Genomic DNA, 17,814 nt, shown 5'->3' with positions numbered 1-17,814 from the left:
TTTTTCTTCTGCTTTTCTAATCAATTAGCTTTAAGCGATAACATATTCAGTAATATTCTAAATTGATCAACACCACAAAATAAATAAATTAATTAAAAATCCCCTGTGCCCCTTGGTTTCTGTGGCTGTTGGCTTCTCTCCTACTTAACAAACGAAATATAATTTCTTTTCAGTACAATATTGCAGGCCACGATTTGGTTAATGTTAGTACGTTCAAGTATCTGGGAGTGTCAATTTCTCACAACATAAGTTGGCACAATCATGTCGAAAACGTGTGTGCGGTGGCACATAGGAAACTGTTTTCTAAGTGGAAAGCTGAGGAGAGCAACGAAAGATGACAAACTTTTAGCATACAAATCTCTCATACGGCCTTCCCCAGAATATGCATCTGTAGTATGGTCTCCTCACCAGAAGATTCTTTCAACGGAAATAGAAGAGGTTCAAAGACGTGCAGCGAGATATATTTGTTCAAAATATAGGAAAACAGATTCGGTAACGGAGATGTTAAACTCATGCAGTCTAGAAACATTAGAAAAAAGACGTAAAAAGCAGAGATTAAATATACCTTACCGAATAATTCACGGTGAAATTAACATCAATAAAGAAAAATATCTGCAGCCTCCAGGTAGACTGAGCTCCCGCCTTAATCACCACAAAGCGATTCGGCCATACTTGACCCGAACTAACGTCTTTCGCTGCTCATTCTTTCCGGATGCTATTGAGCACTGGAATAAACTGCCCGTTGCTGAGTCTATAGGTGTAGCGGCATTCCTGAACGCACTTGGTGATTCCGTCTAGGCATGGGATTCGTGTATATGTCCGCGTAACTGATATTCAAATATTTCCTTTTGTATAGGAGGTGGCTCTACAGTGCTATGAATTGTGTTGCCTTTCTATGCTCTCTTGTATTGTAGGCTCGAAGAGGCTTGTTCATTTCTGTGTATATATGCTTTCTTTTTTTTTTCTTCATTTTCCCTCCCTGTAATGACCCTCAAATGGGGGTTGACAGTATTCATAAATAAATAAACCTGCGCTATTGGATGTATGAAAGACAGAAATATGCGCATGTACTGCAGCAAGCTGATTTCCCAGTAATGCGTGTGCATTTTTTCTCTCTGCAGCGGGAGCACTTGAAGATCGCGCAGCAGTTCTTCCAGCTTGTCGGTGGATCAGCCAGCGAATGCGGTACGCAACGTCATGTGCACTGAAATCTGTTCACATCGGGATTGAACGACAGCTGCTGCTTCACCATAGGTGTTGTCTCCACACAGCCGCTTCACGTGCTACACGTATGGCCGTCGCGGCAAGGTTGCGGCCGACAGGTCACATTTATTTCAGTGCTAAATCACTTCTGGCAGTAATCCCCGGGTTTTAGCGGTGTATATCTGTGTATGTGTGCGACGTCCTTGACAAGTAAGTGTAACTGGCTCATTTGAGGCGAAGGCCAAATTGGCCAACGCATTTCGGACCGGCGGCTCTACCGCGAACACAGATGGGCGCTGGCCGCACTGTGGAGAGATCTGCGCTCTTTCACATGGTGTGGGCATGTACTCGGAATCCTCACCTTCCCCCACCCCCATCCGAGAGGCACGGGAGACTGCCCTCCTCAACTGCTCCACACTGGAGTCTCAAAGGGCTCTAGTAAATCGGGCGCGAGACGGGGCCTCGTCGTGCGGTGTCCCGGACTAAGGATACCGATCATGTAGCGGGGTCTTCTGATCCCCAAACTCTCTCTGACTATTACAAATGTTTTTCACCACCACCACCGCGGTGGCTCAGTGGTTACGGCGCTCGGCTGCTGGCCCGATAGACGCGGGTTCGATCCCGGTCGCGGTGGCTGAATTTCGATGAAGGCGAAATTCTAGAGGCCCGTGTACTTTGCAATGTCCGTGCACATTGAAGAACCCCAGGTGGTCGAAATTTCCGGAGCTCTCTACTACGGCGTCCCTCATAGCCTGAGTCGCTTTGGGACGTTAAACTCCAATAAACTAAACCAGACGAAACCAACCCCAGACCGTAATGCGGAGTACACTCCTCCTCTGACACAAATCCCCCAATTACTGATGGGCTACTGCAGTACTCTGATCAGTGCAGTAATGCGGAGCGTCATCAGTTTGTCAATAATTATCTTCTGTGGCCAGTTCTTTTAGCGCGTCCGATCACCGCTTGGAGACCCGCTCAGCACTGCGTTCGAGCATAGCCCCTCCGCTCTCTCCGCGCAGACACCATCCCGGGCCGGCAGTGCATGGCGTCCTGCTTCTTCCTGCTCAAGCAGTTCGACGACGTACTGCTCTACCTCAACTCCATCAAGGTATGGCCTCGTAACCAGGAGGCTTCTCGCATAGAATTCTTGCTTCTTGCATACGTTTAAGGCGCAGCTTAAGTCCTATTTCGCTAATCTTTGAAGCATACTTTACCTAGAAAACCTAGCCTTGAACCGAAACCGAAGTGCACCTAATTCAAATCTGGCATAACCGCGCTGTGCCGCCCGGAATGTTTCTCTCCAATTGACCCTGTCCCCTGGAATGGATGCGGCGATGGCTTAGAGGTAAAGCAGCTTGCAAGAGGCCAGCGGTTCGAATGCCGGTGCTTGCGCAATTTTCCACCGTCTATGGAGTTGCGTGACGTGGCCTGATCTTGGCGACCAGAACCGACAACGCATTCCCGCTCTCGAACAGGATTTGGCCACTCTAGTGTAGCACTTGGCTACAACCTCATATATGAATACACCAATTAATAGACACCATGAACCTCAAAAATATTGTCGCATTCGGAGAGGTCCAAGTCGTTTCAACGCGGCAGCGTTAAGGCTGCTGTTCTGCCGAAGCGTTCAGCCGTTCTGCCGAAGTCATTAACCAGTCATGACTAGTTAGTCATTAAATAATCATGACTAGACTAGCCATGACTGCTTAATGACTAGCCAGTCATCTATATACTCATGACTATCTAGTCATGACTGGTTAATTGTTGGTTAGTCGTGACTAATTAGTCTAGTCATGATTGGTTAATGACTAACTAGTCATTACTAACCGGTCATGACTAATCAGTCATATGACTAGTTAGTCATGACTAATCAGTTGACTAACAAGTCATGATTGAGCAAACAAGGGAAGGGGATGGGGGGCTCGTTATAAATATGACAGAAGCCAACAGCCACAGAAACCAAGGGGCACAGGGGATTTTTTTTATTTATTTATTTAATTTGTGGTGTTGATCAATTTATAATATTACTGAATGTGTTATCGCTTAGAGCTAATTGATTGGAAAAGCAGTAGAAAAAACAACCACATGCCGCCGGTGGGATCCGAACCCACGACCTCCGAATTACGCGTCCGGTGGTTAATTACTAACTAGTCATGACTAATTAGTCACTAGTCATCACAACCTGCCCACCGGATTGTGAGCACACTGCCTACCATGGCAGGTGGCACTCCAATCAATGACTGGTCGCGAGAGATGCAAGAGAAACCTGGGTCGCACAAATTCCACCAGTGACAACACCTGCCATCCCAGTAGGGCAGTGGCGCATCGCTTAACCGCGGCACGGAAGAGTACTCTGAACTCGTCTTTCTACCGCGGGAACTCCATCTACACGTTCCGAGCAGTCTTCGAAACTTCGATTTATTGTCCTGTGCGGCGGGATTACGTAATTTAAATCGGCTTGAACGTCCCGGCTCCCGCCTTTTTTTGAACTCGCAGACGGTAGGAAGAGTCAACTAACGCGTGGAGTGGCACTCGCGTTGCGGTTTCGCTTTCGCCTTTATTTTTTTTTAGCCTACCGTGAGTAAATAAATCCAATCAGAGGCTCTATAGATGCAAATTGGCCCACGGAAATAAAAATATTGTGCAATCTTTGCTTTCGCCGATCGCTACGTATCACTCCGCCGATGGCAGAGCGGCAAGCCGCCACTGGAATTGGTGAGAGATTGCTTGACTGCTCTTACCGTCTCCGGGAAATTCAAGACAAAAGACGGGATGCGGGACGTTTAATACGAACTAAATTAGGGAAATCAGCCTCACAGGATAATAATTCGCAGTTTCTATGAATGCTTGGAACGTGTAGATCGAGTTCCCGCGACGAAAACACGAGTTCAGATTCCTCTTCAGTGCACCTTTAACCGCTGCGCCACTGCGTCAGGAGTAGTATGTGGTTAAGCGTAGAAAGTTGGGCTAGTTGGTTGGTAGTACTATTGTGATACATTCCAGCGGCTAAAAAGACAGGGACGTCCTGTTTCGTCTACCTTCGTCCCTGTCTTTTTAGCCGCTGGAATGTATCACAATAGTAGTATGTGGACTTCCAGGGATCTATGAATATAAAGTCGAGAATGATTAATTCCGCATGTATGAGCGTTAACCCATCAAAGCTGTCACGTCATATTCTTAAAAGGGAGCTAAGTGTCCCCTGCAATTTTTTCTTTCTTTTGCTCAGGTCCTTGTAATTGGAACTCGGTTTTCGTACCGAGATAGTTGCAGTGAGTTTCAGTGCTCAACAGAGTTCTAAGAAATGGGGCCTGCCCACTGCAAACCCTTCCTTATTTGCGTGGCTCCAAGGGCATCCGGAGAACGACGTTAGCCAAAAATTGAAGGCCTGCGTGTAACACTGGCCACTCTGGGAAAAAGAGCTGAACACTGCGACTACATTGGCCACAACCGAGACGCTGCATTCATTCATTCATTCATTCATTCATTCATTCATTCATTCATTCATTCATTCATTCATTCATTCATTCATTCATTCATTCAATTTCATTTCATTTATTAGGTCCTCAAAGGCCCCATTTAAGGGGTATTACATGAGGGGTGGGCGGGGAGTACGGCAGTTATGACAAAAAAAAAATATTTTCGATGGCAGTCTTGAATTGTTGAAGATCTTCAAGGGAAGCGATATGGCCGGGAAGGTCGTTCCAGTTCACGGCAGTACGGAGTCGCGCTTTTCTCCTCGTGCTGTATAATAGTGGCACCTGTTGGTGGTGGTGGTGGTGGTTTTAAATAAACCATGGTTTATTTAAAAATAAAAAAGTGAAGCAAAAGAGTGTTGCCATCCGTTGCAATATGGTTATCTAATATCTTAAGCACCCGAGCTGCAGCCGGCGGAAACGAAAGGGAAAGGGAGAGGATAGTGAGGAAGTATAGAGGGGAGCGACAGCAAGAAAGGACAGGGGAGAGCTTTGTACACTATTTACAAAATACAAAAGCAATCAAGTTCGCGCCGCTCGCGCGCTAATGTCCAAGCATTGTCCGAAAATAAGTGCGCGCGAGCGGCCACTGCGCACGATCACTTACAAAAGAGCAGCTGTTGAACGCCTCTTCCTGGGTTTCGCGCGCGAGTGTAGCATATACATGCAGTATAGTCATCGTAGCTGGGGAATGGTTGCCATGGGAACCACTCGGCGTGGAGTTAACGTGGAGGAGCGTCTAGCGAGAACGATGGAATCCGCGTCCGGAAGGTGGCTGCTACACGTGCACCACACTCCGGGAGGAAGGAGCATGCCGAGAGCGGATGTATGAGTAAAGGCGGTCACCGCCGGAACCTTCCGGAGGGAAGGAAGGAAGGGCAGGAGGGGATATATCCTATGTGACGCGTGTTGGCGTCCAATGGCATGACGGCCGATCTCCTACTGCCAATGTTCATACCAGGTGTCCCAGCTAAATGTAACCAAGCTTTTAAAAAACACGGGGTGTCCTAGCCGTCTGAAACCAAATTAGGGTTGTTTAGAGTCGCGTGACCTAGTCTGCAGAATTTTTTTCGTTCTTCAAGGTTCACTAATTAGTCAAGCTTAATTAACTAACTTTTTAATTATTGACTTGAGGAACAAAGTGTCAATGGAAAAGTTGTAGATCGCATTGAGAAATAGCTTACTGAAACATTTGCAGCAAAGTAATATTTACGTAAAGTAGTTTTTTTACCGGCCTTTAACCACAACCCGCACAATGAGAAAAAGCTTCCACATGACAACTGTGCCACTTCAACGTCCCAAGACGTACGCGCCTTAAAGAATAAAATGCGTTTTTTCTGAAGTCCTCTCCTCGATGAGACTTTGGGTGCACATTGGGGCAGAGAAGTGAGCGAGCAGCTCGTCACGTGAGAGCTTTCTTTTAAGGACAATAAATGCAGCCAAGTAAATCGTGACTTGACGGAAACAGCACTACTAGCGGTTTTTCGAGGTGATCCAAAACTTCTTCATTGACACTTTCTTCCTGAAGTGAATAATTAAAAAGTTAGCCAATTAAACTTAACTAATTCATTAACTTTGAAGGACGAAAAAAATACTCAAGACTAGGCCACGCGGCTATGAACAACCCCGAGTTGGTTTCACTGGACTAGGACACTTCGCCTTTTTAAGTGGATATAGCAGTGGATATACGTACTCAGTCGGCAGACAGCTGCTGAATGCACTTTGAACGTTGCTCAAGTTGCAGAGACTTTTCTTCACAACTATTGATGCAATGAGGCAAATGGCAAGGGGCATGAGCGAGCAGCTTGAAACTGTAAAGCTTGGATCCACAAGGAAAAGGTCATCACACAGTGTACGTAGACGCCGCTACATACACTGAGGACAGAAACCACAAGAAAAGCAAAGTGGCAACGGTGATCTACTCGGACCAAAAAGAAATCACCAGTGCATCAATCCGGAACCTTACGGTAGTCGAGGCGGAAGAGGCAGCCGTGGCTATAGCCGCAGCGGAGGGCTACCGATCCAACAGGCCCTTAACCATGCTCACAGACTCACAAGCTGCATGCCGCAACTACCTAAACGGCAGGATCAGCCACAGCGACATTACGGGAAATCAGGAGGTGGACAGGATAGCTCGAGGGTACGCAACAAACCGAACATCCAACAATCCCGACCCCGCTGAGGAACCCCAGCCGGTAGCCCAAAGCTATACAGAGGTGCTAAACTACTACAGAGGGATCAGACGAAAATACCCGCCCCCACGCAAATAACTCAATAGAGAATACGCCGTAGCATGGCGACAGTTACAAAAGGGAACATTCCCGTGCCTAAACATGCTAAGTAAAATCTACCCCACGCAGTACAAGAGCGAGTGCCCGTGGTGTGGAGACAAGCCAACCCTATACCATACCACATGGGCTTGCCAGAAAATAGACCAGCTAGCCATAACAGAAAACGCGAGTGCGCAGCAGTGGGAGAGGATGCTATCCAGCGACATCCTGAAAGTCCAACAAGAACTAGTAAGGCGTGCACGCAAGGCAGCTACCCTCAGCAGAGCCCTGGACTAGGGGAACGGACCCTGAAGAGAAGATGGAAGACTCCATCTAAAGCCGCAAAAACCAGTGTAAAATAGAGAAAATAAACGTTTTCCACCACCACCACTCAAGCATTTGCGCTTTCCCCTGCGTTCCACTCGTTTCCGGCCCTCAGAATGCAGGAAAGGAAAGATCGGTTTAGGGAAGTTTAGGTTTTTTTTTTTCTCATCGTTTCCCATATTAACGTTGCTGTGCGATGTCAGTGCACGTTAAAGAACCCCAGGTGGTCGAAATTTCCGGAGCCCTCCACTGCGACGTCTCTCATAGCCTTAGTCGCTTTGGGACGTTAAACCCCATAAACCAAACCAAACCAAACCAAACCAAACCAAACCATATTAACGTGACAAAAATACATGTGCCCCAATAAGATCTGCGCATTTTCACCTCGTCCATTGTGCAGACAGCAAGTTTAGATATTAACGAGGCGTAAATACATTAAAGATGTTTGGTCCCTAGATAACTGCCCATAATTCGAGCCGTTCATATTAATAGGGGTCGTATTAACGGGGAACGACTGTGTATCGCGAAATGGAGATACCCCAACAGCTGTCGCTGAAGCTCGCGTTTCACAGTGGCAGCCGTCCTGTAAGCTTTCTTCTAAAAGCCCTGTTCGTGACTTCGCAGAGCTACTTCTACAACGACGACACGTTCAACTTCAACTACGCCCAGGCCAAGGCTGCCACGCGGAACTTCAAGGAGGCCGAAGAGGTGAGCGCTTTGTTTCGCCTCGGCGGACGCGTGGCGCGAGGGCTGTTTTAGTGCATACTCTCTGGAGACATAACTGGTGCGCAAAAAACACATTCACAAAAGAAAGAAAACTGTCACACCCACGGACAAACGCTGCACTCACAACTGGTTTATTTGCGCAACAAGGCATGATCAATTGGAAGCCTACGTCGCGCACACGCGTACAGTATATAGAATGCTTTAACCCTTTTAGAACTCTACCTCAAATGTACTTTTATCGCTTTTACCAGTCCGCAGGCGTAGCAGAGGGCGGCAGAAAGTGAGGTGGGCGCATAAAAAGAAATTCAGGGGATACTTTGGCTCTCTAATGTGCTGCAAGGCAAAAGCCTTTCCTGGCACACTGTTTTTTTTCCATATTTTACTTTTTATTTTATTTTTGTTTGTTTTGATATTTTTATTTTTCCATTTTATTTTTGTTTTCGTTTTTTGTTTTAATTTTATTTCTTTATTTCATTTATGAAACCCATGCATTCACTAGGTGCGCCTTTATTCATGCTCAAACCTTGAGCCTTCGTGGCGGATTGGTAGCGTCTCCGCCTCAAATCCCAATGGCCCTGGTTCGATTCCCAGCCTCGACACGTTTGTTTTTAAGTAGTGACGCCGAAGCGCGGACACACTTGCTAATGATAAAAAAAACTGTAGCGCTCGTTACAAGCACACAACGAAGACGACAACACAGTTGAAAGTTAGCGCATGTGTTGTCGCCTTCGGTGTGTCCTATTGTCTGGAGCGCTACAGTTTTTCATCATTAGCAACCAACTCGCCCAAACATCCACCCTTACACTCGCTGACTGAGCATTCCTTGCTGACTGAGCATTCCTTGGTCACAACAGTATGATGCATTAAAAGGCTTTCGCCTTAAAATTAAGAAGTTTGCAGGGATAGGGTGGCCGCAGCTGGCACAGTACAGGGTTAATTGGAGAGATATGGGAGAAGCCTTTGTACTGTGACTATTTACAATGACTATTTGCAAACTAATTGAATATGCATTGGGCTGTGCGTCGCACCCATTTTAAGCGATTTCTTTTTAGCCATAGCCGACGAGATTTTAACCTCTGTTTTTAAACCGGACGAAGTCATACAACTGTACAGATTCGTTGATGATTTTTGTATCATTTTGGACAAGCAGAACTCTTTAGTGTAGTGTAGTAATAGTGCAGTGTACCAACTGTCACGGGTTCCACTAGCGGCATGCGCCTACATTACGCTTTGCCTGAAGACGAAAAAGTTGCTCCGCTCTCTTGGAGCTGGCTACGGCTGAATTTAATGGGCATTTAATGGTTAATATGAACAAAGTCTGTAGAGGACATCATAATGAGTTATTGAGGACCAAGGCAACAACAACAACAACTACTACGGCTGTATACGCTGCAAGATCCGTCACAGCAGCTCGGTCTCTCAGAGGACACATACTAAAGGCACCCTTACAATTGGTGGAGGTGCTGGGTTTTTCCCCTACAAACCTGGAACTCCGGAATCGTACGCTGCCTTAACACCGGCGGCCATTTATTGATTTTTATTTCGGAATACTGGCAATCCCTTTTTGGGATTTTTAGAGGAACAGACAAGAACATAAGGCATACAAATACAGTTTCACTGACTAAAGTTTTAAGCTTAACAATAGGATGATACACAGGCAACTCATGTGGCATAGACAAGAAAGTAATGAAGTCGCAAAGCAAGAATGACATTTGCATATCATAAATACATAGGAAGAGAGCACAGCAGTAAAAAAAATTTCAAAAATGAGATTCATGCCGAAGTAAATGTAAGAGCATAGCTCTCAGCTAGCTTGATAAATTTTTCCACGGTAGGCTGAACTGTAATTGATGGGTGCCACTGGTTCCAATCTCAGATTACTTGTGGAAAAATGAACAACGGAAGGTACTTATCGGAACAATAAACTCTTCAAGAGCGAGGGCATGCTTGTGTCGAGTAGCCATTTAATGGTTAACATGGACAAAGTCTGTAGAGACATCGTAATGAGTTATTAAGGAGTGAATACAAAGATATGAGACGATGTAATTTGGTACGGCTGGACAGCGTGTGAAGGCATGCTGATGGTAAAAGTTCTGTGTGTGAATGCGTACGACGATAGCAGCTGAAGCACCATTTCGAGCGATTGTAAACGTTATCTTTGGTGTAAGGGAACCAGGCTATATTCGCCTATTCCAAGACTGGTCGTATATAAGCTAGAAGTTTCGTATCACTTGTGGAATGCCGCAGGGCCATTTTAAGGAAGAACAACTTGGTCATTACATTACTTGGGATGCTTTTAACATTCGCAGTCAAATTTAAATAAGAAGTGATATATATATATATATATATATATATATATATATATATATATATATATATATATAGATGCGAAATTGAGAAACGCTTCGTTTATTGGGAGTCGACGTTTCGGACAGAGCCTGTCCTTTTTCAAGACTGAGGTTACATGGTTCTTGCTTCTCTTCTTAAAGGGTCTCCATCTGTACACGTGTTCGACACCTGAGCCAAAACAAGCCGACACTGCAGAAGGAAGAACGGCTCAGGGAAGAGAACAAAAAGAAAAAATTAACAAAAAATACACAAACGGGGCAGGGGGTGGGGAGGGTAAATGTCGTCGCCCGCCACCCACGTATGCGGTCGCGGGGAGAAAAGAAAAAAGGAAAAAAGGGGAGGAAAAAAAAAAAGGAAGAGCGGGAGGGGAATATGGACAGAGAACTGAGTCCTAACACAGCGGACAGCTAGCAAAGTGTATAGAGACAAACAGTGGCCGACGCACAGCATAGATTTAAGGTGCACTCAAATGTTGTCCACTTAAACGAGTAAACAAGATACAATGGAGCAAAAGGGCGGGAAAAAAAAAGAAAGACTTCCGCCATGTGCAACTTCTTTGGCAGGATGAGTCAAGGCGGGCAGAGTGGGATTTAACGAGACACACGTGGAGTGTACCTGCACACACCCACACAGGCAACAAAAAAAGGAAAAGAAAAGGCCGGAAACGGAGGCGACTTTGGGGAAGAATCGTCGCGTGGGGCCACTATGAATGGCGGGGGTGCTTAAGTTCTTTGACGGCGCCGCTCTCGTCAAGATGGTCGAACGGGGGAAGGTAAGAACGCTGTGGGCGATGAGGCCATCGGTGTAAGCGTATGGGAGAAAGCTTGCGAGGCCTGTCAGGCCGGAAATCCAAGGTCAGTACTGGATTTGAGGGGGCGTATTGAAGACAAAGCGCCCAGGTTCTCATTAATGCCTTGGGCAATTGTTCCAAACTTATAAATAAAGTACGACTCGCGTTGCTCCCGCTCCCGGGTGTTGTTGAACCCACCCTGTAAGACTGTTAATTTAAGTGCTTCAAATGGGTGTTTTTTGTCATTAATGTGTTTTGACAAGGGGAGGTTAGGTAGAGATAGGGCATGAGCGCGGTGGTTATTAAAGCGAAATCGTAGAGGGTTAACCGTCTGCCCAATGTACTGCATACTGCACACACCACATTCTAGGAGGTAGATAACGTTGGAGGAGTCACAATTAAAGTCGCCATTGATTTTCCATTTAAAGCCTGAGGCTGTGCTTATCGCACAGCTGGTTGTTTGCATATGTTTGCAGACGTGGCATCTACTTTTGGCGCAGGGTCGGCAACCCAACCCAAGGTGGTTATGTGTTTTTGAGTGTACGAGAATGTTTTGAATGTTTTTCGGTCGTCTGTAGACTACGTGAGGGGGAGTAGTGAAAATTTTTGCGAGGCGCTCGCTTTGTTCGAAAAAATTTTCACTACTCCCCCTCACGTAGTCTACAGACGACCGAAAAACATTCAAAACATTCTCGTACACTCAAAAACACATAACCACCTTGGGTTGGGTTGCCGACCCTGCGCCAAAAGTAGATGCCACGTCTGCAAACATATGCAAACAACCAGCTGTGCGATAAGCACAGCCTCAGGCTTTAAATGGAAAATCAATGGCGACTTTAATTGTGACTCCTCCAACGTTATCTACCTCCTAGAATGTGGTGTGTGCAGTATGCAGTACATTGGGCAGACGGTTAACCCTCTACGATTTCGCTTTAATAACCACCGCGCTCATGCCCTATCTCTACCTAACCTCCCCTTGTCAAAACACATTAATGACAAAAAACACCCATTTGAAGCACTTAAATTAACAGTCTTACAGGGTGGGTTCAACAACACCCGGGAGCGGGAGCAACGCGAGTCGTACTTTATTTATAAGTTTGGAACAATTGCCCAAGGCATTAATGAGAACCTGGGCGCTTTGTCTTCAATACGCCCCCTCAAATCCAGTACTGACCTTGGATTTCCGGCCTGACAGGCCTCGCAAGCTTTCTCCCATACGCTTACACCGATGGCCTCATCGCCCACAGCGTTCTTACCTTCCCCCGTTCGACCATCTTGACGAGAGCGGCGCCGTCAAAGAACTTAAGCACCCCCGCCATTCATAGTGGCCCCACGCGACGATTCTTCCCCAAAGTCGCCTCCGTTTCCGGCCTTTTCTTTTCCTTTTTTTGTTGCCTGTGTGGGTGTGTGCAGGTACACTCCACGTGTGTCTCGTTAAATCCCACTCTGCCCGCCTTGACTCATCCTGCCAAAGAAGTTGCACATGGCGGAAGTCTTTCTTTTTTTTTTCCCCGCCCTTTTGCTCCATTGTATCTTGTTTACTCGTTTAAGTGGACAACATTTGAGTGCACCTTAAATCTATGCTGTGCGTCGGCCACTGTTTGTCTCTATACACTTTGCTAGCTGTCCGCTGTGTTAGGACTCAGTTCTCTGTCCATATTCCCCTCCCGCTCTTCCTTTTTTTTTCCTCCCCTTTTTTCCTTTTTTCTTTTCTCCCCGCGACCGCATACGTGGGTGGCGGGCGACGACATTTACCCTCCCCATCCCCTGCCCCGTTTGTGTATTTTTTGTTAATTTTTTCTTTTTGTTCTCTTCCCTGAGCCGTTCTTCCTTCTGCAGTGTCGGCTTGTTTTGGCTCAGGTGTCGAACACGTGTACAGATGGAGACCCTTTAAGAAGAGAAGCAAGAACCATGTAACCTCAGTCTTGAAAAAGGACAGGCTCTGTCCGAAACGTCGACTCCCAATAAACGAAGCGTTTCTCAATTTCGCATCTTATTTTAAACTAGCAACCAAGTACGTTTACCTTATTGTGCTATATATATATATATATATATATAGCGTTCATTGATTACGAGAAAGCATTCGACTCAGTAGAAACCTCAGCAGTCATGCAGGCATTGCGGAATCGGGGTGTATAAGAGTGTTATGTGAAAATATTGGAAGATATAACGATTGCACAGCTACCATAGTCCTCCATAAAGTCAGCAATAAAATTCCAATAAGGAAATGTGTGAGACAGGCAGACACGATCTCGCCAATACTATTCACTGCCTGTTTACAGGAGGTATTCCGGGGCCTGAAATGGGAACAGTTGGGGATAAGAGTTAATGGAGAACACCTAAGTAATTTGCGATTCGCTGATGACATTGCCTTGCTAAGTCACTCAGGACATGAACTGCAAAGCATGATCAATGAATTACACAGGCAGAGCAGAACGGTGAGGCTAAAACTTAACATACAGAAAACCAAAGTAATGTTCAACAGCCTACCAAGGGAACAGCAGTTCGCAGTTGGTAACCAGGTGCTGGAAGTAGTAAGAGAATATGTCTATTTAGGGCAGGTAGTGACAGCTGATCCGGACCATGAGAGGGAAACAACCAGAAGAATAAGAATGGGGTGGAGCGCATATGGCAGGTTATCTCAGATCAAGAATGGCAGTTTACCAATATCCCCCAAGAGAAAAGTATACAACAGCTGTATCCTACCGGTACTCACCTATGGGGCAGAAACGTGGAGGCTAACAAAGAGGGTTCAGCTTAAGTTAAGGACAACGCAGCGAGCTATGGAAAGAAAAATGATAGGTGTAACGTTAAGAGATCGGAAGCGGGCGGAGTGGGTGAGAGAACAAACGCGCGTTAATGATATCCTAGTTGAAATCAAGAGGAAGAAGTGGGCTTGGGCAGGGCATGTAATGCGAAGGCAAGATAACCGATGGTCTTTAAGGGTAACGGAGTGGATTCCAAGAGAAGGCAAACGTAGCAGGGGGCGGCAGAAAATTAGGTGTGCGGATGAGATTAAGAGATTTGCGGGAATATGGTGGCCGCGGCTGGCGAAGGACAGGATTAATTGGAGAGACATGGCAGAGGCCTTTGCCCTGCAGTGGGCGTAGTCAGGCTGATGATGATGATGATCAGAACACCCAACTACCGATATTCAGTCACACATTGAATATTCGCATTATTCGCCGAGTATGCATAATCCAATTTAGAAGTCTTCCTTGCAATCGACATATAAACAGTTTTATCAGAATTATTTGTCATCTGCCATTTTATGCACCACTCTACGACTTTTCCTAATGCGTTGTTCAGTTTTTCCTAGCCATTAGCGTCCTTTATTCCATGGTCTAGCACACAATCGTCAGCGAAGAGCCGATTTCACTTCAGTTTTTTTTTATATGTCGTTTATAAAAAGTAGGAACAGTGGAGCTAAAACTGTCAACGCACGAAAGTTCGCTATATTCGAGGTTAGCACAAAAAAGTTTCGTTATATCGGAGGTCCAGGCATGAAAGTTCGTAATATCCGAGGTTAACGCTCGAAAGGTATTTATATCCGAGGTGGCACACTTAGGCTCATTATATCCGTGTAATCAACAGAGAAAACCTATCGCTATTTTGCGATTGGTTAGCCAGATTGAACTGGGTACCTAGGGCGACTAACGCCGAGGAAGCTTACGATAGATTTATGGAAAAAAATTACCGATGCCTAAAACGAATCCATTCCGCCAAGTATGTCAAAACGACCTACATAAATCTCGTAAGCCATAGGTAACCGATGATATGCTGAACTTAATAAAAAACGAGATCAACTGTACGCTAAGTTTTTGCGGACTAGAAACCTTTAGACATTAAAAGGATACAAAAAGTACAGAAATTTCGTCAGAAAAGAGTAACATGCATCCAAAAGGCATTATCGCACAATTCTTTTCAATTCAACTGGAAGATCCGAGGCCCCATGGAAGGTCTAAAATTTTCAAACGGCAGCCACCTCAACCAGCCTCAAAAAGTAACGAAAGATAACGTATAATTAACCGAGATTAACCAATATCCCTCAAGAGAAAAGTATACAACAGCTGTATCTCACCGGCACTCACCTATGGGGCAGAAACGTAGAGGCTAACAAAGAGGTTTCAGCTTAAGTTAGGGACAACGCAGCGAGCTATGGAAAGAAAAATGATAGGTGTAACGCTAGGAGATCGGAAGCGGGCGGAGTGGGTGAGGGAACAACCGCGGATCAATGACATCCTAGTCCAAATCAAGAGGAAGAAGTGGGCTTGGGCAGGGCATGTAATGCGAAGGCAAGATAACCGCTGGTCCTTAAGGGTAACGGAGTGGATTCCAAGAGAAGGCAAGCGTAGCAGGGGGAGGCAGAAAGGTTAGGTTGGCGGATGAGATTAAGAAGTTTGCGGGGATACGGTGGCCGCTACTAGCGAAGGACAGGGTTAATGGGAGAGACATGGGAGAGGCCTTTGTCCTGCAGTGGGCGTAGTCAGGCTGATGATGATGGTGATTTAACAATTGAGTTCAACGTATTGCTTCCTTTCCATAGCACAGGAGCCAAACAATACTGCTAATTACTGTTACATGGAGCTAAGCAATGGACACATTGTTTTTAAAACCAATCCCTAAAGACGGAGTTATTGCTGCGTTTTTGTCACTCAGCAGCGGTAAGTGGGAAGTTGCTTTTGGACTTCGTCATACCAGTCAAATACACTGATGACGTAACTGCACCTTATCTGACGCACATATTTAACGCGTGCCTGTGGTCAGGCCTGTTCCCGCGTAACATGCAATGCGGAAGAGTTAGCGTGATCTATAAGAAAGGCAGCAGAGATGATCTATCAAATTATCGTCCAGTTTCTGTTCTTCCTGTCTTTTCCAGAGGATTCGAAAAATACTTATTCTGCGCTTGACTGTTTTCTCTAACATGCACAAAATCGTAACTCAGGGACAGAATGGTTTCCGAAAAATAAATCAATCGAGTTAGCTTTACTCGCTCAAAAGCAACAGATACTACCAAATTATGAAAATAAGAATATGGGGTCAGAAATTTTTGTAGATTTCATGAAAGTGTCCGACCTCATCAACCATCGCATCGCAGAAGACAGAATACTATGGCTTTCATGGTAAAGTGTTTTTTTTTATTATCTTCTTTTCAGAGTATTGGACAGAATTTGTCGACATTCGTGGACATTGCTCAGCCCCAAAAACAACAAGTACCGCTGTTCCTCAAGAGAGCATTTTGTCCTGTTCTTAAATTATGTTTATTTATTTATTTATTTATTTATTAGTACCTCACAGGCCCCGAAGAGCATTGGGTGAGGGGGGGGGGGGGGGGGCAAATCGAAAAAAAGGTATATACAGATGGAAAAAACCGTAATATCGGTACAAGAACGCGGTACAAGTCAAATACAAGAAAGGAACACGAAATTTATACAAAACGGAGAAAATAACATCAGACACGAAAATAGAGGGGGAAAAAAGCGAAACACGAACATGAGAAAAAAAAAGCAACCAGGGGTAACAGAAGTGGTAAATGGGAAAACAACGTCAAGAACAAATGAAACTGTTGTACATTTCGAACATCACTATGGCAATAAATGTATACATAGATGTTTTTTAAACTCACCAGGATCAATGAAAGAGATTATGTTGTCAGGAAGATCATTCCAGAGTTTTATTGCTCTAGGTAATGCAGAGGAATTAAACGACAGGGTCTTCCCATATATCCGGTTGAAGCTGAGTTGATTGTGTAAGCGTTGTGAAGAGCGGAAAGGTGATGCCAGAGGTAACAACGAAGGACGGGTGTGAACATGTTGATGGAACAAACACAGAAGTGAAATGGAGCGACGAATTTCAAGTATCTGTATGTCATTAAGGTTTTTAAGCTGGGATACACTTGCGAGGGGACTATAATTGCTAAAAATGTACCGGGCAGCTCTGCTTTGAATGGACTCGAGCATATCTATGAGATATTTTTGATGGGGAGACCATATAGGTGAGATAAATTCCAGCTGTGGGCGAACAAATGTAAGATGTGCAAGTTTTCGAACGGAGCTAGGTGAGTTCCGAAGGTTCCGGCGTATGAAACCTAATGTCCTCGATGCTTTGTTGCAGACTGCAGAAATATGAGAAGACCATGAAAGATTTGGTGTGAACTGAATTCCAAGGTATTTGTACGACGTAACCCTTGATAGAGAGGTATTATTTATAGAGTATATGAAGTTAGAAATAACATGCTTGCGGCTAAAAGTCATTGATTTACATTTATTAGGGTTAAGAATCATTTGCCAGTCTTTACACCAATCAACAATAGTGTCAAGATCATTTTGAAGGGTCAGGTGATCAGTCTCAGAAGCGATCTTACGGTAAACAACACAGTCGTCTGCGAAAAGGCGTAAGCGGGATGAAATGTTAGTGGGAAGGTCGTTAATGTAGATTAGAAAAAGTAAGGGTCCAAGTACGCTTCCCTGTGGTACGCCTGAGGTTACGTCACATAGGGATGAGGAAGAGCCGTTGACAACTGTGAATTGCTGACGTAATGAGAGAAAGTTTCGAAGCCAAGATAATGTGAGGGAATCAGGGGAAAGGGTAGATAATTTTGTAAACAGCCGGCCTAGTGCAACTCTGTCAAATGCTTTTGAGAAATCTAAAAAAATGCAATCTGTTTGCTGGTTATCAT

The 17,814-nt window shown here is 45.2% G+C and overlaps 1 protein-coding gene across 3 annotated transcripts in view; it reads left to right on the top strand.

The window, feature by feature from the left end:
• Ttc26 (tetratricopeptide repeat domain 26) overlaps positions 1–17,814 on the top strand; it is a 127,015-nt gene that overhangs the window by 66,099 nt on the left and 43,102 nt on the right. For 2 of the 3 annotated variants that reach the window (XM_089586184.1, XM_089586182.1), the window contains exons 10-12: positions 1,122–1,185; positions 2,223–2,311; positions 7,895–7,978. In XM_089586184.1, coding sequence (XP_089442310.1) covers positions 1,122–1,185; positions 2,223–2,311; positions 7,895–7,978 — 237 coding nt within the window. The remainder of the gene's footprint in view (positions 1–1,121; positions 1,186–2,222; positions 2,312–7,894; positions 7,979–17,814) is intronic. The other variant, XM_089586185.1, reaches the window with a different exon arrangement.

This window comes from Amblyomma mixtum, chromosome 4 (assembly GCF_055824585.1).
Source record: "Amblyomma mixtum isolate Tamu chromosome 4, ASM5582458v1, whole genome shotgun sequence".
Lineage (NCBI taxonomy): Eukaryota > Metazoa > Arthropoda > Arachnida > Ixodida > Ixodidae > Amblyomma > Amblyomma mixtum.
The sequence above is the reverse complement of the archived record's forward strand: the minus strand, read 5'-3'. Positions and strand labels throughout refer to the sequence as shown.